The sequence below is a fragment of the Solanum pennellii genome, chromosome 8 (assembly GCF_001406875.1).
Source record: "Solanum pennellii chromosome 8, SPENNV200".
Taxonomy (NCBI): domain Eukaryota; kingdom Viridiplantae; phylum Streptophyta; class Magnoliopsida; order Solanales; family Solanaceae; genus Solanum; species Solanum pennellii.
This window is the reverse complement of record NC_028644.1, coordinates 65,479,453-65,502,325: the sequence shown is the minus strand read 5'-3', so window position 1 is coordinate 65,502,325 and position 22,873 is coordinate 65,479,453. Positions and strand designations below refer to the sequence as shown.

The 22,873-nt window shown below is 31.1% G+C and overlaps 2 protein-coding genes across 2 annotated transcripts; one reads left to right on the top strand and one right to left on the bottom strand.

Annotated features, from left to right (window-relative positions):
- The first annotated feature begins 10,618 nt into the window (after positions 1-10,618).
- Positions 10,619-17,234, top strand: LOC107028372 (protein phosphatase 2C 29-like). The gene is made up of 4 exons (XM_015229408.2): positions 10,619-12,807; positions 14,815-14,928; positions 15,249-15,513; positions 16,616-17,234. Exons 1-4 carry the CDS (start codon positions 10,918-10,920, stop codon positions 16,738-16,740), a joined length of 2,394 nt encoding a protein of 797 aa, XP_015084894.1. The 5' UTR covers positions 10,619-10,917; the 3' UTR covers positions 16,741-17,234.
- A 35-nt stretch (positions 17,235-17,269) lies between these two features.
- Positions 17,270-19,618, bottom strand: LOC107028373 (pentatricopeptide repeat-containing protein At5g46580, chloroplastic). Its single transcript, XM_015229409.2, has one exon. It carries the CDS (start codon positions 19,511-19,513, stop codon positions 17,381-17,383), a length of 2,133 nt encoding a protein of 710 aa, XP_015084895.1. The 5' UTR covers positions 19,514-19,618; the 3' UTR covers positions 17,270-17,380.
- Between the last annotated feature and the right edge of the window lie 3,255 nt (positions 19,619-22,873).

Genomic DNA, 22,873 nt, shown 5'->3' with positions numbered 1-22,873 from the left:
ATTTTTATTGACAACTAGGTTTATGTGAAACAAATTATTTTCATCTTATGAAATGATGTTTAAGATGTGAAAAAAAAAATGTTTTGTGATAATTTTTACAAATGATAATTTAAGTTGTGGTTGTAAATTACATACTTTCATATTTTTCTTTGACTACTTCTAGAAATTTCTTTTTTTTGTAGAACTAAGGACATGATTTTTCATAACAATCATGTTTTGTGATGCGTAATCAAAAGAGCTCGAGTTCGAAGCCCCTGAATACAAAATCGCCTTTGTTAGGGAGTGTTTTACCCACTCCCTCCCACGTATGAAAGGCAAAGAATATGTCTTGATCATTAATTCTCACCAAATAAACAATAGTGAGAAATTTTTGTCAATAATCAAAGTAGAAGTTGTTGGGATTGAAAAAAGAGTTAAGAGTTTGCGTGTTTGAATAAGTTTTTTTTATATATATTATACGTATTTATGAATTATGATGGATAGAAAACTCAAATTATAGCAAAAACTAAGGAAATTAAATATGGAAAGGATTTGTGTGTTTTTCAAAGTGATAGTGACATAAGAAACTTCATGGACAAATTCAAAATCCATATTGATTTCAAGATTCTTTCTTCATGCAATTATGAAATTGAAAAGTAAAGAGAAAAGTCCTTTTTTATTCTTTTTTTTAAAAAAAAAAAAATCTTTTAAACTTCCCTTTCTTTCATTTCATATACAAATTCAAAATCCATATAGATTTCAAGTTTCTTTCTTCATGCAATTATGAAGTTTGTAAGGACAAATTAAAGGACGATCTCATACGTTCTTCTTTTTCATATGTAATATATGTTTTCACTTTTTTTTCTTTTCAGTAGATATATACTGTCTAATTAGAATAAAATAACCTATTCACTTTTCATTTTATAATAGTCTATATATTTCCTTTGATAACACAAGTACACAACTAAATTGTATCAAAAAAATTTTACTCCAAAAGTAAAACAAACTATATATAAAAATTAACAACCCCCATTTCTTGTCCTCCCATTTTCTAAAAGAAATAAGAGAAGTTGAAAAGTTTTCCTTTAATTGAAACAAACCTAAATTATATAAATTGGATAATTGATTAGGTAGTTGACCTTATGTAACCATATATACACATATTTTCAACTTAAATTGAACTAATCTACTCTCATTTAGTCACTTTTTCTTCTAACATTACGAAATTTCTCACCTTTGATTTCTTTTTTTCTTCATAATTGTCCTATGACTAAAATCCTCTTAATTAATCGATAGGAATACTAAAGCCATCATGGTGGGGGTTCTGTGACACAAATTCAAATTAATTAAATAAGTTGAATCGGAAAATTGAATAATTAAATTGAGAGATATTTATAAATATATAACCGATCAAATTTACTATTTATTTTTTCGATATACATAAATTAAACACAAGTATACATATTTTTTAAATGAATAATACACATATTATATGTTTGTCGATTATTTTTAGTTTAAATTTTTTTTGGGGGGATAGCTTTGAAAAATAAAAATATGTGTATGTGTTCACATATGTTAGTCCAAATTGGTAACCAGCAATGCAGTCAATATCTAATTTGAAATGTGAATGTGTAGAGAAAGAATTGGCACAACTTGCAATGACCAAATTATGAAGCACATAGAAATTGTGCCATTTGTAGAAAAAGGAGTTGGGTGTTTTTTATTCGTATTTTTTCAGTATTCATATTAGAGTTCGATTAATTCAAATCTAGAAAAACTTATTCGATGGGTTACGCTCCTTATCGAGAAATTTTTCATATCTAAAACTCAAATCTATCAAAACATCCTATTAAGATAAGAAACACAACATCATTTACTACATCATATTTTTTGATACGTATAGATTCATATCTTTCACATTAGTTTAGGATAACATATTCTTTGGTAAGTGTAGTAATTGGCACAGCTTCATATTAATTTTTCCGATGTTCGATATCATATCAGGAAAATTTAAATTCGAAATCTCTTATTAAAAACGAAAGGAATATTTATCAATTCGCAACAAACTCTAGTACCTCTTATATCAAAACAATGCATAGATGAATATTATTTAAATATAAATTGAAAGGACAGTTTTTTTTAAAAAAATAAATTAGGTAATGAATTTGAGTGTAGATTTTTAGTGGTAGTTGCACTGCCACTCTTTGACGGCACGTAATTTAATTAACTACTAACCATAGTCAACCACGTTCTCTATCAAAGTCTCCCAACTCAAAAAATATTGAAATTGGGAAAAAAAAGTAATCTAAAACTTAAATATTTTAAATTGAAATGTGTGTTTAGTATTTATCTCATAGTTGATTATCTTTTATATTTTTTTGGATTAAAGTTAAATCGAATAATTGTAGCTTCATTTATCTATATATATATATATATTATATAATTATCTTGTGTAAGGTGTTGATTCTATGAGCGTCAAAGGCAATAATAGATTTGATTTCCTAAAAACAAGATAATATTAGATCAGAAGCTTACATATTTGGTCTTACTAACAACAATAATATGAAAATTCAAAATATTGTGTTTTTGATAAATAAAGATAAATAAAAATGATCGATGCGTATATAGCAATATAAACAGTCATTTTTCAAACACGTAGCTATAAACCGTGTGATGTACGAATTCATATTAGGAAAAACTAAATTGAATAATCTTCCATCAATGTAATAATCAATAAAGATAGTATTGATTTTTTTTTTGTTTTATAATTATTTTATTCAATCAACCAAATACATATTATTTTATTAGTACCAAAAGAACACTAAAAAGTAATTGCAATAATTCAAACACTAAAATAAGAAATTGTCAAACTACCCATAAAAGCAGGGGAAAAAAGGTCTAAAGAAAGTAAAATTTCCATAATGCTCTAATTTTGAGAAAATTACAATTGGGAGTCATTATCAACTTCTATTGTTAATTTAGCTTTTAGATCCACAATGGGATTTATTTAATTAATTGTTTATAATGCTTCTTTTGTTTATTTATATGTTGCCTTTAACACCCATCTTAGTGTTTAACCTAAAAATAAGACCACCAAATATAATTATGATGGAGTATTACTATAGGCTTTAGTGGTAATGATATTATTATCTTTATGTTATATTAAACGTCGATAATAAATATAGTTATTTATAAATTGGATTTTATATAAATATAGCAAAAGAATTTGCGAATCTGGATACAAAGAAATTAACTTAATTACCGTTAAGTGATTTCACAGTAATAAATATTACTGCTAAAATAAAATATATTACCTCTAAATGTCACTTTTGTTGTACCGTTTAAGTACATATTCATATTTAATAAAACGATTCGAGTTTAAACTCTAGAAATAAATAAATTTCGATAAAAATATTTTGCCCCAAAATGATTTTCTTCTAGATAAATTCATATTATTCAGATTGACTCTCAAATTTTATTTCAAACAACGAATAAAAAAGAGTAAATACACTTATAAAACATATATACATATTAGATAATGCCTCCCCCAAATACTACACTCTCTTGTATGTACAAAATCCAAGATCTTTACATCATATATAATTCATCTATTTTTCGATTTTTTTTAAGAAAATTAATATTTGATATCTATTTTGAGCCTTGATTAATTAAATATTGATAGAGTGATTTGTTAGATATAATATACTAGTATGATTTTATTGATGCACTATCATCATATAATATAAAACATATTCCCATTTTATAATTTCATTAGTTATTGTTGAGTTAGGAAGTCAACTCACTAGCTTTGATTCTAAGATTCTTTGGTCTGCCACTGTGCTATATATGAGTTGGTGTCAACTCTATTTATTATTTCAACATAGTGGAATATAATTTAATTACTTTTTTTCCCCTTGATTGCCTTTTTTTTTTTTTTTAACAAAAAATGCATCTTATGGAACAGTTTAAATGTTCTGTTAGATCCTAATCCATTTATAGCCAACAAATGAGACATGTTTATAGTTGGTAAGAGAGAATAATGTCAGGATTTCAAAATTTGCTAATATTGAAAAATATTTTTTTGACTTTTTAAATAAGTATTATTTGATGAATTTTTTAATTAAACTTCATTTTTATTTAATTGAAATTTAAAATATTAAGTTTGTTAGTTAATGAAAATATAATATAATGCAAAAGAAGAGGACAAACAAATTGTATTAATATATTTGAGAGGTATATGAGATTTGATAGTATAAATTTTAATAAGAATATTTTTCTCAAAAAAAAAATGATTTTCTTATTTTGTATGTCAACAGAAGTAGAAATTTATAATTGTCAAGCGCGAAGGAAAGACTTTCTCTACTTGAGTTATATGCATGAAACTCACGTTGATACAAAGTTAGAAATTTGATCTTTTCTATATGATATTTCACTTAATGAACTCTGTCAAAAGAAAGCCTTATTCACCTTCCACCTAAGCTGTGCATAAAACCCCCACCCCACCCCAAAAAAAGTGTTTTTAGCTTTCTAATATGTGATTAGTATACATTTAAGGGTGATTAATTTTTATTTGTGAGGAAGGTCCATTAATTTAGGGCCCGTTTGGATGGACTTAATATAAGCAGTTTCAAAAAAGTACTTTTAAAAGTGCTGAAACTTATTTTTAAAATAAGCAGTTATGCGTTTGGATAAAAGTGCTGAAGTTGCTATGCCAAACGTGAAAAGGGAAAAATGGAAGAAAGAGATGTTAGGGTTATGTGGGTAATTTGGAGAGTGTATAAAAATATTAAGGGCAAAAAGATAAAAATGTGGTCAACTTAAAACAGCTTATAAGCTAAAAAAAAAAAGCACCCTACCCCAGCTTTTAACTTTTGGATTAAAATAAGTTTTTTTTAACTTAAAATAAGTTATTTTGAGTATTGCCAAACAGCTAAATAAGTCAAAAACCAGCTTTTAACTCTGTTTGACCAACTTTTAAGCTGAGCCAAACAGGCTCTTAGTCACTTGTCCCTTTGATAATTCTATTTTTAGTCCACTTAGCAAATCTAAACTACCTACTCTTAATTAATTTGCATTTAATGCTTTAAAGTGATTTTATGGTAAGTTAAAGTTTTCAACTAATATAGTAAAAGGAGTGGGTGTAAATATATATACCATCTCTTAATTGGGAAAGCAAAATACTTCCTCCATTTTAATTTTTCTCGAGCTTATATACGAAAAATAGATACTTTTATTTTAGCATATTAAGAAAAATTTATTATTTTCTTTTATCTTTATTTATTTAATTTTGTCCACTATACATAAATGGTTATGTATTTATTATTTTTTAAAGAGTGTGTCAAATATTTTTTAAAGAAAATGACAAATTAATACAGGTTAGGCGTTTGAAATCTGTTGAAACGTCGAATAAATTCGAATCAAACATTACAAGGCTCATTCGAAAATCGAAATCTCTAAATATAGGTTAAACAATCACATTACCACATCATAATACATATTAATATATAGTAATTCAACAGTAAGACTCATTCTAAAATTAAATAAAAACACAAATTCTCACCAAAATGACTTGATAAAATCTAAACTAAAGCCAATTCCAACAATTATTATGATTTGATTAAACACGGAGATAAATAATTATAATTATTAATAAGCTAGTACCAACCAAAAGATTCTAATGGATTTTATCACCAAACGATTCTTTTTCTTGATAATTGCACAATAATTTCCTTATCATTAAGGAGATACTAATAACATGAAAGATCACACTCTATGGTTCATAAATTATTTATCGTAATTTTTAAATATAATTATTTCAAATTATCTTCTCGTAATATTTTTAAAAATAAATTGACTTAGATAAATTTTCTTAAATTATTTTTCAGTTAAAAAGTTTAAGGATTAAATTAAAAAAATTTAATCTTTAATAGTAATTATTCTTAAAGCTTACAAATATCTCAATAAAATTAGATCACTTTTTATTATAACATAAATAAGGGTAATTTAATCGATATTCTGTAATTTTAAAGGTAGGGAAAAGGGTCTGATATACCCCCTCAACTTTGTTATTTGAAGCTGATATACCCCTCGTTATAAAAGTGGTTCATATATGCCCTTATCATTATACAAACGGCTCACATATACCCTCGCCGTTACAAAATGGCTCACATATACCCTTCATTTAACGAAAATTAAAAAATTAGTTTTAAATTTATATTTATTATTTCTAATTTTTTTAAAAAAAATTATTTATTTCATACATAAATTATTTTTTGACTTCTTTCATTATAATTATTTGAATTTCTTATTCTTATTTTGTTTTTTTCTTTCATTCCTTGTTTAAAGAAAAAAAATTAAACTATTTTTTTTGTGTGTATTGTTATTTAATTTCGTATTTGAAGAAAAAATTTGGTCATCTACAATAAGTTTTACAAGAATATTAGTGAAACATAAATAAATTTGATTATCAAAATAATAATTATAAATTAGTCATTGAAACAAAAAAAGTCAAAAAAAATATATTTGACGAGGATTAAATTTACTCATATGGGATTATATTTTTTAGAAAAAAAATTTAGATTAATTTTTTTTTCATTTCCGTTAGAGGAAAAGGGTATATGCGAGCCATTTGCTTACAAATAGGGGTATATATGAGCCACTTTCATAACAAGGGGTATATTAACTCCAAATGACAAAATTGTGGGATATATCAGACTCTTTTTTTCTTAAAGGTATAAGGTTAAGAATAATACGATAAATAATTTAATATGATCAACTTATTTTAAACCACTACACTGATTTAGATGAGGGTTAGAAAAAACAATTTAACGACAAAAAGAAATGAGGGGGAAAAAAAGACATAACTTTGTCTAATTTCTGAATTGACAATGTGACGTTACATTATCAAAGAAAAAAATAAAGAAAAAAAAAATCCAACAAAGATGAGATTATTTCAAACTTAAAAATAAAAAATAAAAAAATTGAAGGGGACCAATTCAACATTAAAAATCATAAATTATTTGTCAAATTGACCCCACAAGTTTAGACTCTTTTCATCAGTTCGTTGACCAACAGATGCATTATGGACCCCATTATTAAATCATCTTTCATATTTGATATTCCTAATGTACGTGCACTATCCAACATGACATAATGAACTAATCTTTAAAACTCAATAACACTTTCGACTCTCGATATCTATATTAAAAAATTCGATGATTAGAAATAAAAATTCATGTTAAATTAGGTATAATTTAGAAAATAGTATTTTCGATTAAGAATAAATGATTTTATATATATATATATATAAGATTTGAATTTAAGACCTCTGGTGAAAGAAGAAACGATTTCATCTATTGTATCATATTTTTTTCGTGGAAAAGTGATGATAATTTTATAATTCTTTTTACCTTTTCTTTTATGATAAAAAGAATGAAGAAAATTGTTGGAATATTAATGGCAAAGAACTAGAATTTAAAAAGACCCCTTCAACGAGGAATACGCATTTTAATTTTATTATTATTCTAATAATTGATACTTAGGTAAGTTTACTATTCCTGTCCTCTTATTTAGGTAAGTTTTCAATGAATAGACCAAAATTAATTTTTTTGATTAATGAATCGAAATACATATTTTCAAGGGTAAAATAAAGAATAATAGTTTATGCGGTTGTTTTGTAAAATGATAATTGTAAAATGATAAGTACTTTATTCGTTTATTTTTACTTGTTATTGTTTTATTTAACAGTTAACACATTCATTAAGAAAATAATTATTAATATAAATATTTTATTAAATTATCTCGTATTAAATGATGTTTAGTGATTTGCTGAATAAGTATTTAATGCTAAAGTAAAACATGGAAAAATATTACTTATTGTCTTTTATTGATATGTCAAAACTCAAATATAACAATTAAAAAGAAAATTTATTTTAGGAATAAGTGACAAGTAAAAGTGAATGAATGGAGTATAAAAAAACATCTTTGTTAAATAAACACGACCAACATACAAATAAAAACGAAAAAACTGTTAATAAATATTATTTTACGAAATGACTAATGAATGAGACATTAATTAATATGTGAGAAGCAAATCTTTGTGTAGCTAATTCTTTTCGCTTAATCATAAAATACTTAATTAGTAGAGGTTTGTAATTACCTCATTGACAATGTAATGTCTATCCCCCTTGTTTATATTTATCTTTGTTGAGAATTCTTTATTTTTAATTAATTTGGTCTTGCCGTTTCCAAATTGTCTACATCTAACTAAGGTAGATTTCATTGTGCATGCTATTGACTAAAATTAGAAAGGCATAAAAACTCAATTAGTGTATACTTTAATATTTGTATTATATATATATATGAAAATATCACCAACCTATCCTTCATGATTTATTTTAAGGCCAAATGCATAAACAGATTCTTAAATTTGTTGGGTTTTTTCCCTCGGGTACCTCAACTATGTCATTTTTCTATTGAATCATTGAACCATCCATAATTTGTTCATTTAAAACACTGTTGGTTGATTTTGATCGGCTTTTCTATTGTAAATGTCTTCAATTGTGTTTGAATTGTAATAATTTTGATTGAAGGAATAAAGACAAATCGTGTTAGTCTCATTTGTTTTCTAATGTGTTCAAATGACTTAAGTAAAACACAATTATTCTCGAACATTTTCATTATCAATTAGATTAATGAGTTCTGGGACAACATATGTATACTCTATCAATACCCCTCACAAATCTGGTTTCACATCAGACAACAGTGTTTGTTTAAATGGAACAATTATAGGGGTTCAATAATTCAATAGGAAAATGACGTAGTTAAGGTACTGAGAGAAAAAATCCAACAACTTTAGAAATCTGCTTATGTATTTGGCCTTTATTTAATCTCCATCTTATTATTTGTTACTTTAATTTGTTGAAAGAATAATTCAAATACCAATAGAAGTAGAGTATTGTCTTGCCAGGAAAAAATGTAGTATCTTTCGTAGAATTAGTTGTGTTACTTTGTGAGATTTTACTTGAGTATGTTATTGTTATTGTAGTAAATTATATTTTGAAAAAAGTGATAACAGACAACTTTTCAAATTTCAAATACAACTTTCATATTATATTTGAACATTTCGTAATCTAATTCAAATATAGTGATTTTTTCTTTTTGAAAAATTGTCTTCTAAAGTCTCTTATTTTTTAAAATGAATTTATAAAAAAAGGGGTAACTAGCTTCCAAATTTAACAAAATTTTGGTTCACACAAAGCTTGTGACAATAAGATGCTGCCTTGTCCTTTTTTACCCTTAAAAAGAAATTCCTTGCTACCAACAAACTCATTTGACTTTCTCTGCACACATTTTATTTTATTTTATTTTTTGATCAAAACAAATTAAAAAAAAAATATTTCTTCTAATTCATTAACCTTTTTTCCCGCCTTCACAAGCAAACTTTACCTTTTCTTCTCATTTATTTAAATAAAATAAATATATTAGTCTATTAAAATTATTAATTAAAGTGTGTTTGTTTGACTACTATTCCCTAAAGTCCTTGGTGGGACTTCCCGATATTATACAAACCCCCAAAACAAACATTTGTTTTAGTAATATTTGAATAATTAATTCTCTTTTATCTTAATTTAGTAATATTCCTCGTATTTCTAAAGTTAAAAAATTACTCGTAATCTTTAACTAAAGTACTAGTTTCAATGATTTATACAGTATCATTTTATTTTTTTATAACCATAAATTTTTATTTAAATTTTAAAAATTCCGATGGAGTTTAAAAAAAGATAAATTTTTTATAATATCATAGATGATATCGACTAAAAACAATATGAATTTGGACTTGACATTTGAGATTTATTATTATTATTATTTTTATAAAACAAAAAAAAGAAAAACCAATAGTCAGATTCAGTCACCCAAAAAACAACGATAAAGACAAAAGCACTCCATAAATGTCCCTCAATTCCCCACCTTGACCCTACTCCTCCTTTCTTTAAACTCACACATTCTCCTGTCTACATCCGTTATTCTTCCATTTTCACATACCCTTTATCGTCATTTCACCTTATATTTCCTACATGGCTACCTACGTGGACTCCATTTGCCAGGTCACCTCTAACTTTTTCCTAATAATAATAAAAAAAACATAAAATATAGCCCTCTATGCTCATCTTTTTGTTCTACTATGTAATCATACTTGGTAAACCCTAAATTCTAAACGTTAAAATCCTAAGTCGAATATATTTTTAAATTTGATATGAATTACTATTAATTTTATTTTAAACTATTGATAACTTTAGAAATGTTTATTAGCTTGACTAACTGAACATATACACGCTCCTAATCTCTCTGTTCTCGTCAATTTTATGAATGTTTTTAATATTTTTTTTGACATTTTATTACTCTTATAATGTAATGACATATATTAAAGCGTATCTAAATACTTAGTTAAATTAATTAGAAATAAGTTACTTTTAAAATCATTAATAATTTAGAGGTAAATTAATAATTTACGTTAAGCTCATGTGCTTCTCCATCTGTAAAATGTTATGAAAATTCTGATCCGTCCCGAGAAAACAGAGGTGTCTTCATCTTCTTCTCTATTTTTTTTTTCAAATAATATTCGTTTTTTAACTTCATCAGCCCGCAAAAACAGTAGTACAAAAAAAAACTACTCCACTCTCTTTCTCTCTCTAAAACGTTGCATACATGTAATTTTCTCTCACTATATATCTCTCTCTTTCAAAAACCAAAACCCAAGAACTTAAACAATTCTTGTACCCTTTAGCTAGTTCTACAAAACGCAGTTGTTGTTTTTTTCTTTTTGGTTTCTGGGGTTGGAATATCGGTTGTCAAAGTTTGAAACACTTTGACAGATATTGATAAATTTGTGCGTGTAGAGTTTCGGGGGGTGGGGGGAGGGGAAATGAATCGAATGTGATGGGAGGAGGGTTTTCGCAGCTGTTTCCGTGTTTTAACCCGGCGGTGAACCGGGGTGAGACGGAGGTGATCTTCACCGCCGGTGAACCGCTTGATGAAACCCTCGGCCATTCCTTCTGTTATGTGAGGTCATCTGCGAGGTTTTTATCTCCCACTCACTCAGATCGATTTGTTTCACCTTCTCAGTCGTTACGGTTTGATGAACCAGCTCCTCTGAGGTCGAGGCAGCTTGGTCCATCGGAAACTGGGTTTCGTGCCATTTCTGGAGCTTCTGTCAGTGCTAACACTTCTACTCCCAGAACTGTCCTTCAACTTGACAATTTTTACGATGATGCCACTGGCTGTGATGCTGCTGGTGGTCTTGTGGGTTTTAATGGTGGTAATAATGTTAGGGGCAGTGTTGTAAATGGTTTCGAGAGTACGTCGTCGTTTAGTGCTTTGCCGCTTCAGCCGGTGCCTCGAGGCGGAGTTACCGGCGAACCGTCCGGTCCAATGGAGAGGGCCTTCTTCATGTCTGGTCCGATCGAGCGTGGGGCACTATCTGGACCGCTTGATGCTACCGCCGGCTCAGACGGCGGCGGCGTAGGTAACCGGGTTCCGTTCTCTGCTCCACTGGGTGGAGTTTATGTTAAAAAGAAGAGGAAAAAGGGCATTTCGGGAATTAAAAAAGCTTTCTACCGGAATTTCTCCGAGAAGAAACGGCCGTGGGTAGTACCGGTGAGAAACTTTGTCAGCGGAAGAAAGGACATTCCGGCCGCCGGGGAATGCACACATGATTCGGATATGGGCAGCGAATCCAATGTTCAATGGGCATTGGGTAAAGCGGGGGAGGATCGTGTGCATGTTGTTGTATCGGAAGAACATGGATGGCTATTTGTTGGAATTTATGATGGGTTTAATGGCCCTGATGCCCCGGAGTTTTTGATGAGTAATCTATACAAAGCTATGTATAAAGAATTGGAGGGTTTATTTTGGGATAGTGAAGATACTAGTAATCCGGAAGGGGCAAATCCAAGTTCAGAAAGCGAAGTGATTGCTGCGAATTCTAGCATACCTGATTCTAATTTAGTACCGGGGGCAACTAATAGCGGGGTTGGTGGAGTAGAAGAAGGTGAAAGTGAGGTGAATTTGCAGCACGTGGATAGAAGGCCGTCAAAGAAGGTGACTTTTGAATCAGAGGAGATAGAAGTTAGGAGGAGGAGATTGTGGGAATTTTTAGCAGAAGAGGATCCAGAAGATGGTCTTGATCTTTCGGGTTCAGATAGATTTGCATTTTCAGTAGACGATGCATTAAGTGTAAATAATGCTGGTTCAGCAGTGAATAGGAGGTCATTGCTGTTGTCGAAATTGAAACACGGTTTGTTAAGTAAGCACAAAGAGAGTAAGAAACTGTTCCCATGGAAATTTGGATTGGAAGCTAAGGAGAAAGTTGAAGAGGAGGAGAATAGAGTTGAGGAGGAAAGGACTAGTAGAAATGAGAAGAGACGAAAGACGGGTCCAGTTGATCATGATTTGGTTTTGAGGGCAATGTCCAGGGCTCTTGAAGTTACTGAGTTAGCGTACCTGGATATGACAGATAGAGTTCTTGATCGATATCCGGAGCTAGCACTTATGGGGTCTTGTTTGTTGGTTGCTTTAATGAGAGACGAAGATGTGTATGTAATGAACGTAGGAGATAGTCGTGCTATTGTGGCAAAGTATGAGCCTGAGGAGGTTAGTTCTACTTCAGAATCCAAAGGTCCACGTAATGGTGGGTTGACTGTTGAGGGCATTGTTGAAGAAACAAGTGCCTGCAATGAGGAGAATAAGGTGACAAATGAGGCACCTGTTCAGGGTATGAAGCTGACTGCATTGCAATTATCCACTGATCACAGCACTAATATTGAAGAAGTAAGGTTCCTTAGTCCCTTATCAGTTACTTATGATGCTTGATTAAATGTCTGAAATTTAATGTGCAGTTGTCTTTTGAAGAAATTTGGTTGTTTTAATGTAGTGTGCGATACAATTTCACTTGGATATGTTTCCAAATAGGAACTTTGAAGGCTGGTTTGTCTTGAAGTTGCCACTGTGGAGATATATTATGCATCTCTCTGCCTTATTGTTAATCTTGTCGGTCACTAATTCTTGATCCAAGTGTATTCAACTCTTAAATGTTAGGAAGGTTTGCTGGTATAACCATCTGATAAAGACTTCTGTTGACTTATTCTTCAAGTGCTAGTCACTTTTCTTTTTCAATTAGGTACAATTAAAGTTTCTGCTAACCAACTCAACAGATTGTTTAATGAATTAGTTATTGTAAACCACATCTATCCCACTTGCCTCAAAGATATTGGCCATACCACTTGTTCTTAACTGAATCAACTGATGATCAATTTGAAGTTGTATCATACCAACTCAGCAGATTGTTTAATGAGCTAGTTATCATAAACCACATTTATAGTCACTTATCTCAACGATATTTGCTAGACCACTTGTTATAAATTACATCCAGTGACCTTCAATTGGAGTTCTGATCACCTTGACTCTGAGATGACCATTACTAGCGACTATTTCTGCAATTTTAGATTATGTGAATATGAGTGTCCAGTTTTATATGGCTAGAACAACTTGCTTGGTGTCAATGTAGGGGAACTTTTTTAATCTGATGCTTATGGTTGGTCTGAAATGCCTGCATAACTAGGGTGGTTTCTTGTCATGTGCTGCTTTTTGATTTATGTCATTCTAATGATAATAAATTGATATTAAAGAAGCCAGTACTTTGCATTTTGAGACCAGCTAATGCCTAGTTTACTTGGAAGAAGAAAAAGGATTAGGGAAGCTGGAAAATTAATAGTATGTGTACATTGACCATGTTAAATGCTGAACAAGAAGTCTAGATACCCTCTTGCGAATTGCAAATTGGGTCATGTTTCATTTGTGTGTTTACTGATATAATCTCTATTACCGGCAATTTACTTCAAAGCAGTATGGCTATGTCTTCTGCTGATTTAAGCAATTACATTGAGAGCGTAGTTTAGGATTTAGGTTTTTAATCAACTTCTTATCCTTTGAGTCTGAGATAAACCACTATTTCAAATTTAATGAATTATTTGTGATGGCTTGTAAGCAATGTAAATTAGCTTTAGTCTCTGCAGCTCTCAAGGGACGGCCATAGTGAGTTAAAGGGTTCAGCTTCAGGGTTTACTGTTGCCTTAGATTATAGAAATTACTCCTTTATCTAAAATCGAAGCAGTTTGCAGAATGTACCTTCAAGTTTTATGAACAATTTTATGGTGAATCTCTACTGATCTACTTGTGGAACAATACAAATTAACTAATATGAAAACTTAAAGCTACTAAAAAGAGTCTGAAGGACTAAAAGGAGAACTCCTGTTCAAGAAAACCAGCATGTGTTTGTGCAACTTAATTAGAGAGCATCTGTTGTACAATAGTTGTGCTTGAGCGAGATTAGTCATAGAACGGGTTACCCCCGGGAAGTCCTCATCTGTTGTACAGTGTACACAGATGGATAGACCTTTTGATGCGATCTCGTGAAAGTTGGCTTGCATGCTGATCCTGCTAAGAAAGTGATACAGCATACAAGGTTTGCATATAGGGAGCAGGATGGTATGCTTTTATAGACTCTGGTTCTTCAGGCTACCTTTCTTAGTATTATTCACATATATTCAAAAGTGAGTATGATGACTTCTCCCTTTGGCTGCCTGCTATGATGTGTATGTTTTATGTTCGACTGTGTTGTGCTATGTATATTTATGGTTACAAGACATTAATGATGAAACTAGTCTTCTTATGCTGTTTACTATAATATTACTTGCTATTGCTTATAGCATATGTTCTTCTTCTTATATTTTAACAAGAACTGGTTCTTAAATTGATATCTTTCTCTGATAATTTCAGGAAGTTATTAGAATTAAGAGTGAGCACCCAGATGACAGCAATTGCATTGTCAATGGTCGGGTAAAAGGTCGTTTGAAGGTCACTCGTGCCTTTGGTGCTGGCTTCCTCAAACAGGTTAGTCTTCACTTCTCATTCTTCATTCTAGCGTCTAATTCCAAAATCTTGTCCTTTGCATCAAATTTCACATTTTGGAGTCTCATTTTTGCTTAAACAGAATTCCCTCTTTGACATACTGCCATCTTGTGCAACTACATTCATTTGTCCTGTGTTCTGTATGATACATATCTTTCTATTTGACTGCACTTTAATGTGGAGACTTGTATAATTTTTTGCATATTTGTTGTACTTCTTTGGATGCACAATTGAAGAGCTACATACATTTTAAAACATTTTTGTTGCTACCCCCCTAACATTTTGAATATATGTTCGTGCAGCCTAAATTCAACGATGTATTGCTAGAAATGTTTCGGAATGTGTACATTGGCAATGCTCCTTACGTTTCTTGTACACCTTCGTTGCGCCACCATAGACTCTGTCCAGGGGATCAGTTTTTGGTGCTCTCCTCAGATGGCTTATACCAAGATTTGAGCAATGAGGAGGTGGTCTCTCATGTTGAGAATTTCATGGAGAAATTTCCAGATGGGGATCCTGCTCAACACCTGATTGAGGAGCTTCTGTTCCGTGCAGCGAAGAAAGCTGGTAAGTTTTCTGTCTATTCTTCCTGTTGGGGGTAGAGGTAAACTAGCCTTTCGTTTGGTTAATTCTCCAACCTTGCAATGCATTGGAGGTCGTGGTGTTTATATCTTTCTGAGCCACTGGAGTTTTTGCTATGAGAATTTTATCTGCCAATGCAGTCTCATAATTTTTGGTTCTCATAGACAACTATCTCTATCAATTTTTGCTCCTTACCCCATGGAGAAAAGCCCAAACTCATATCTTCTGCTCAACAGTCCAGGCATAGTTAGAAATAAATCAATTTCAGGACTGGGAAGTTCAATCCTTTTCCTTTGCACTTGGATTCTGCAACTTTTGCAGTTGTATACTGGTCTTTTAGGTTGCGTTTTCTGAAGTGTTTAAAAAGATAGTTTGCAACTTAGTTCTTGACTTCTCAGGAAGCGTTGTTGGGCCTGTTTTTGCTGAAAGAGTTGGATTTTTTCTTCTTTAAAACTGATTGTTAGTGATTACAAGGGATCAAGTAAACTATATTCTTGATTTTGTGTTATTAGTACACTAACTGATCTTATCCTTCCTTTCCTTCTGCTGCGAATCGTCTAGCTGTTTTTGGAAATTTAAGAAGCTTGTGTATTATATTGGCTTTTGTGTCTGTGTTTTCTATGCAGTTGTTTAGAATTCTCTTCTCCTCTGCATTTCTTTTTTTGGGTTAAGGAAGAAGGCATGCTCCCTGCTCACGTGTCATGCTATTTCAAGAGCATGCTGTTTAAAATTTCCTTCATCCTTTGTCTTTATTTTAAAAAAATGCATGTTTTGAACATATGGCATTGTTGTAAGTTATGTGCAGCTATTTTTTTACGGGCTTACCATGGTTGTTATCTTAGTCATCTTTCACGTGCACTCTTGGGTTTCTGGGACACGATCAATGACATGCTTATCTAAGCTTTCTATGAGTGTATGACTGGAATATGAAGACTACTATTTGCTTAGGCTCCGTTTTTCACAATAGTATTCTTGGTAGCTTCATTCTACTTGGTAGGATTTTATAACCAATAAAAAAGAAGTCTGTTTTTTATTGGTTATGACATGCCAGATACCTGTTCTCAAGCAGATTTAATTTCGTCTGCAGGAATGGAATTGCATGAATTGCTGGATATCCCTCAAGGAGACCGCAGGAAGTACCATGACGATGTTACTGTTATGGTGATATCTCTTGAAGGAAGAATTTGGAAGTCGTCAGGGAAATACCTCTGAGTTTTTACAACTGGTGGCATCTGTGCTGCAATGATATCCGTTTGTTGTAATGCTGCTGCCTTTTTGATCCTGAGTTGAGATCTTGGGAGAAGTAGGGAAGCTGGGTAATCTCCCAGTTTCTTGAGAAGAGGAGCTGTGGTGGGATGGGGATTTTGAGGATCATTTGAAGTCAACATAAGCACAGTGGCCTGCTTATCGTCTTGATAAACAGCCTAAACTAGTGCTACGCGCGTATGCTACACCGTGGAAGCAGAGAACTTATGTAGAAGAAAGAGACAGGATCTTTTATTTTTTATCTTCTTTTCTAGATTTTGCATAGAAGGATACTTTCATTCATTCAAGTTCGTTTTTTCTTTTCTTCTTTTTGTCCCCCCTCATTTCTACTTTTTTAGAGCCCTTGTAATCACGTTGGTGGCTTAGTTACAGAGCTTTAGGCGAGAATCTATGTATTTTGGAGGTGGATTTCCACTTACAGAAGAGAGAAATGTTGTTTATATCTTTGTGTAAAGTTCATCTTACAAATGGGGCATTGGGAATGAAACACTTAGATAATAACTTCAGTACTTTCTCATAATTATTCAGTTACAATGATCAATCAAGTTTAATTAAATCCATAATCCTAAAAGTAAAAGAGTATGATCTATGCATTTGCAGCTGCTTTTGATTGAACCCATGACACTACATCTTCACGAGTTGCGATGAAGAAACCGGCCTTCTCTTCACTCTGTTTGAAAGGAGCAGCAAACTTCTCCACATGAGAAGCAAAGGCATTTGCCAAACCCTGTGAGAACTTGTGAGTACCAGCTCCAGTGTTTGCTGATAACACTTCAGGCAAGGGCTCTTCACTCTGCACAATCTTAGCTAGTGTTCTCATCCATTCTTCAAATGCAGTTTGAGCTGCACCAACAGATAGTGCTCGGACGTTCAATCGCCATTCTTCTGGTGTCTTAGTATGTAAACCTGGGTATAGTCCATATACAGTTCCCAAGTATAGAAGCTCGTGAGCCCTCTCTGCGCGATTTCTCTTTCTGCATATATCAATTAGACAATTACAGAAGGGCCTTCTAGCATCATCTGATGTATTAGTCAGTATGGACCTGAACTCTTCTTTCACAATGTCATAGCTAGTGCTCTCATCTTCTAGCATCTTGACAAAGGTTACCAATCTTGGGTTAGCTTGTTGTAGACAAGCAAGGACCTTATCTGCATCGTCGCCCTTGCAGTAGGACACAACTGAGAGTAAGCATCCACAAAGTCTGTCATCTGGCTTGACTCCTCTCTGCACTGACACTTCAAACACCTTAACCAAATCATCTATCCTCTGAGCTCTACCAAAGCACTGAACCAAACAAGTGCATCCCATAACGTTAAGCTCGATCCCTACTTTAGACATTTCCTCAAACAAAGCCATAGCTTTCTCTGCATTTCCAACGCTTCCATATATGTTAAGCATAGCTGTATAGCTCCAACTATCAAGTCTACAATTCTCCGACCTCCTCATATCATGAAACAACGTCTCGGCCTCTTCCTCTAACCCAAGATCTGCACACATACTCAACAATGTATTGTACAAAATGAAGTCCATAGGCCATCCGTTAGACTTCATTCTTTCCCAAAGATCCAAAGCATCTCTAGCCCACCTTGCCTTACCATAAATCTTGATCAATGCCGTTAACGTCTTCGCATCCGGGGTAAGCCCTGAATCCACCATTTCCTCAAACAGACTCCTTGCCAAACCAGGCTTCCCAGCCTTGCCCATTGCTTCTAACAATGTATTATACACAACCAAATTAGGCTGCACTTCAAGTGCCTTCATCTCTTGCAACACAAACCTAATACCATCATAATCCCCAGCTGCACCAAACACTTTAGCCAACACAGCAAAAGCAACAGGATCTGGAGTCCATCCACTAGCCCTTCCTCTCTCATACAAGCTCATCACCTCCTCAACCTTCCCCAACTGAGCATACACATCCAAAACAGCAGAATAAGTAACTTCATCAGGCATCAAACCAGTCTTATACATCCTCTCAAACCACTCAACTGCCTTATCAAAAAGATTACACCTTTTAGCACAAGTAATAATAGTAGAATAAGTAATGTTATCCAACTCAACCCCACTATCAATCATCTCAAAAGCTAATTCCTCAATCTGCTGAAACTGCCTCCCAAACCTCAAAGACTTCATAGCAACATTATAAAAGATAGTTTCAAGAGGAAACAAATTTCTAGTCTTGATCCAATTAAAGAAAAAAAGGGTCTTTTGCCATGGCCTCAAACTATTAAGCACCAACAAAGCATTATCTCTAGTGGGTGGATGTGGGATATCTTCAAGAACAGCCAAGAAAGCATCATCAGAGAAATGAGACTCACTTAACCTCCTAGCAAAATTCTTAAGGTCTCTAATTTGAGGATTGTAAGAGTAAGAAGACCTTTTCTGCCTCTGTAAAGACAAAACAGAAGGTTTAGGCCTTGTGGGGTTTACCCAAGTAGACTTTGGCTTAGAAAGAATCCTTGCTTGGTTTGGTGGGTCATCAAGAATGGTGTTGGAAAGTGGCTTTAGTTGTTCAGAAAGAGAGGGTTTTTTTCTTGAAGAATCTAAATCAAGATTTGGTTTTGGTGATTTTGAAGTGGAATTGCAAAGAACTGTGAATCTTTTAATGGACAATCTTGATGATTTGGTGGAAGAAGATGAACCATAAAGAAGCTTTGTATCTGAAGTATAAGGTATGCTGCAATGGATGTCTAAACCAGTAGAGAATTTTGCAGCCATGGCCAAAGAGTTTGGATTTGGATTTGAAACTTCAATGAAAATACATCTATAAGGAATTTTGTGGATATTTTGACACCTTATCTGGATTTTTGGTAAAACCCCTAAAAGGACTAAAACCCTAATTACATTTTTTTTTAAAAAAAAAAATAAATTTGGAATTAGTAGATTGGATTTCTAATACTAAATGGGCTAATAGTTTTTCTATTGGGCTCTAAATTAGCCTAGATGGCTGGTTTTGAGATCATCTATTAATATTTTAGCCATTTTGAAATGTAATTACAAGAAAAGAACGAGCAAAAACTACATAATTAGACACATTGCACTAGTATACTACTATTATATGTACTATAAATAACTATGTATCACGAATTAAGAGTTTTCTATCATATATTGAGAGGGATACATTATATACTTGTATTTTTTGCAACACTAAAATAGGGAGAAAGGTGATTGAGATTTGTTATGTAACATGCAAATCATACTGAATACATAATAGGTATATGTATTTGTATGTATCAGAGATATAAGATACATAGGAGAGTGACAAGCGAAATTTGTTATGCATTTGGATACATGCAAATCCATTTATCTTGCATCTAGAACAAATTAAACCTAATTTTGACCCATGTATTCCGAGGTACATGTGCCTTGACGTATTTGGATGCACCAAAATTTAATAAGATACATAATATTATAAACTAGAGTGTATCTAAGTAATTCACTCATAAACTAGTGAAATCTATGTAAATTTTCCCCAATAATCACTTTATTTGTTGAAAATCATATTTTCATATTAAAAATGACCAAGTCAGGATAGTAATTTTAGCTCATCAAGTATGTTTGCCTTCTTTTTTTTCTTTTATAAAAAAAAATCACTTATTCATCCATGGATGGATTTGATTTCTTCAAATTTTGTATGATACTTTAAAAATCATTTTGACGATAATATTTTGTCACAACTCTATTCAGTATCACCACCACATATATAATAAAAGTTATTAGTATTACCCACCAACCATTAATTATCGTTAGTTTTTATCGAACAATCAGCACTATCGATCATTAACCTTCTCTAATATTTTTTGTGAATATGATATTTAATTTTTTAATAATTATAAATTATGCACATTTAGATTATAAAAAAAAACTATGTTAATTGTGTTTTTCCGGATCAACATTGGTAAAAGATTTTCTTAATAAAGGACAAAAAGATAATCAATCATGATCACTAAAAAAAAGGCCATCATATTAATTAATTGGAAGCAACTACAAAAAGTTACATGAATGTGGTGTAATGTTGTCAATTCAAATGATATAGATATCTCTTGATTTGACAGCCCTAATTACAATCAAGTTTATTTAAATTCTTATGTAATGATTTTTCTCAAAGTATTCTTAATAAAAATTATGACTCCGTCATTAGTATTACGAATTGGATCATAGCTTCCTAGAATGATTACAATGAAAATCAAATGGAAACAAGAATCATTGAATTCATGAAATGGTTTTATGCCGACGTAGGTTTGTGGTACAATGATGAAACTGTCTCATTCTTAAATAGAAGTTTCAAATTTGAGATTTGAACATGAAAAAAATCTTATTGGTAGTGTCATATCCATATGAGCCGTACAATATACAATTTAAATATAATCAAAGCACTAATATGAATATAATTTTTTTTAAAAAAAATTGGAATGGTTTAGTGAAAATAATGGTAATATAACTAAGTTTCATTTTCAAAATGTTTGACAAATCAGGTTATTTTTAAATTTTGAATGGCCTTTGTCGTTATTTTGCTAAAAGCAAAGAGCTTAGAGTCCAACATTATATTCATAATCATATGTAGTTCTTTTTTTTTGCTATTATAATGCTATAAAAATTATCGTTGCAATCTCACGTTTAAATACAAATTCAAAGAAACTAAATAAGTAATTAATTAAATAACGTAATAATTAAGGACGTGATATTTTAGTCAAAGATTTGCATAAACATGATTATTGATTCTGATGACTATATAAGGACAAAACAAATTGTCATTAGACATATCTAATTAATTAATTATAATATTTTCTGATTTTTCTAAAAATTCCATGAAACGACCTCAAAATTGTTTTTATGACTAATCACATTAATCAATTTAATATTTCCTCCGTCAGGTATTATTTCTCATGGTTTCTATTTTTAGAGTCAAACTATAAAAACTTTGACTAACATTTTAAGATATATATTTTTCATCATATTAATATGCAAAAAGTTGTAAGTTATAGTACTTTTCATATAGTTTTAAAATATCTAATTTTTTTATTTAAAATATTGAATTAATTCAATCTAATTTAACTTTAAAAATTAATCAAATTAATTTTCGAAAAGCGCAATATGATAAACAATTCCGACAGAGAGAAAGAGTATAGTATAATGAAGACTGACTTGCCGACAGGAGGCAAACATAGGTGGCCTACATGGAGGATGACGTGTAGGAGATTAGTGATCTAATTAAGTCTTTGGCATTAATAATTACACTTAGACTAAACTCTAATTTCACAAGTTGAAATCATAGGGTAGAAAAGATAAACTAATTATTGGTATGATTTTTCAATGAAAGTTGATCTTTTGGATTAAAAACACAAATACAACTTTCAATATAACTTGTAAATTTTAAGAACCCTTTTTATAATTTTCTATTCGGTATTCGATACTTATATTGAAGTTCGATTAAATTCAAATTTGATGCATACACTTTCTTGGACCAGACACATTTCCACCTCATATTGGTACGTGCGAATTCATGGATTAGACATATTTCCACCTTGCAATGGTTGAATTTCTTTTTAATCAGACTCGTTAAATTAAATCTTGAATCTAACTCATATTTTAATAGAAAACTTGTCTGAACCTTAATAAAGGTGCCATAGTTCAATTCATTCACCAATGCGTGGGACATTCTATTTATCACCTAGCAATAATATAGAGATTTTTTTTTAAAAAAAAAATGACATTTCTAGTTAGTGAAAATAAGAAGAATCAATTTGGACATTTCATATTTCAATATGTCTACTCTAAAACGTACCCACCAAATTCATAGTATCTATTTAGATTATATATAATTAATTTTTGAAATAATATTTCTGCTTACTTATCAAATATTAAAAAATAAATTAAAAAAATATTTAGTTTTTTAAAAAAAACATTTTCCTTCGTATCACACACACCCTAATTATTTCTTAGCTTGACTCATTTATATTAATCATAAGCATTTTACCAATTACCAACTAATAATATGTATTTATTACAACAGCATCAAAGAGTAATATAGTGTCAACATATTGGAATTTAAAATATTCCAACCACCCAATTTCTTTT

Coding starts and splice junctions, on each gene's coding strand:
- LOC107028372 (XM_015229408.2), top strand. CDS start 10,918: ATGGGAGGAGGGTTTTCGCAGCTGTTTCCGTGTTTTAACCCGGCGGTG. Junction 12,808..14,814: donor ACAGCACTAATATTGAAGAA/GTAAGGTTCCTT, acceptor TGATAATTTCAG/GAAGTTATTAGAATTAAGAG. Junction 14,929..15,248: donor GTGCTGGCTTCCTCAAACAG/GTTAGTCTTCAC, acceptor ATGTTCGTGCAG/CCTAAATTCAACGATGTATT.
- LOC107028373 (XM_015229409.2), bottom strand. CDS start 19,513: ATGGCTGCAAAATTCTCTACTGGTTTAGACATCCATTGCAGCATACCT.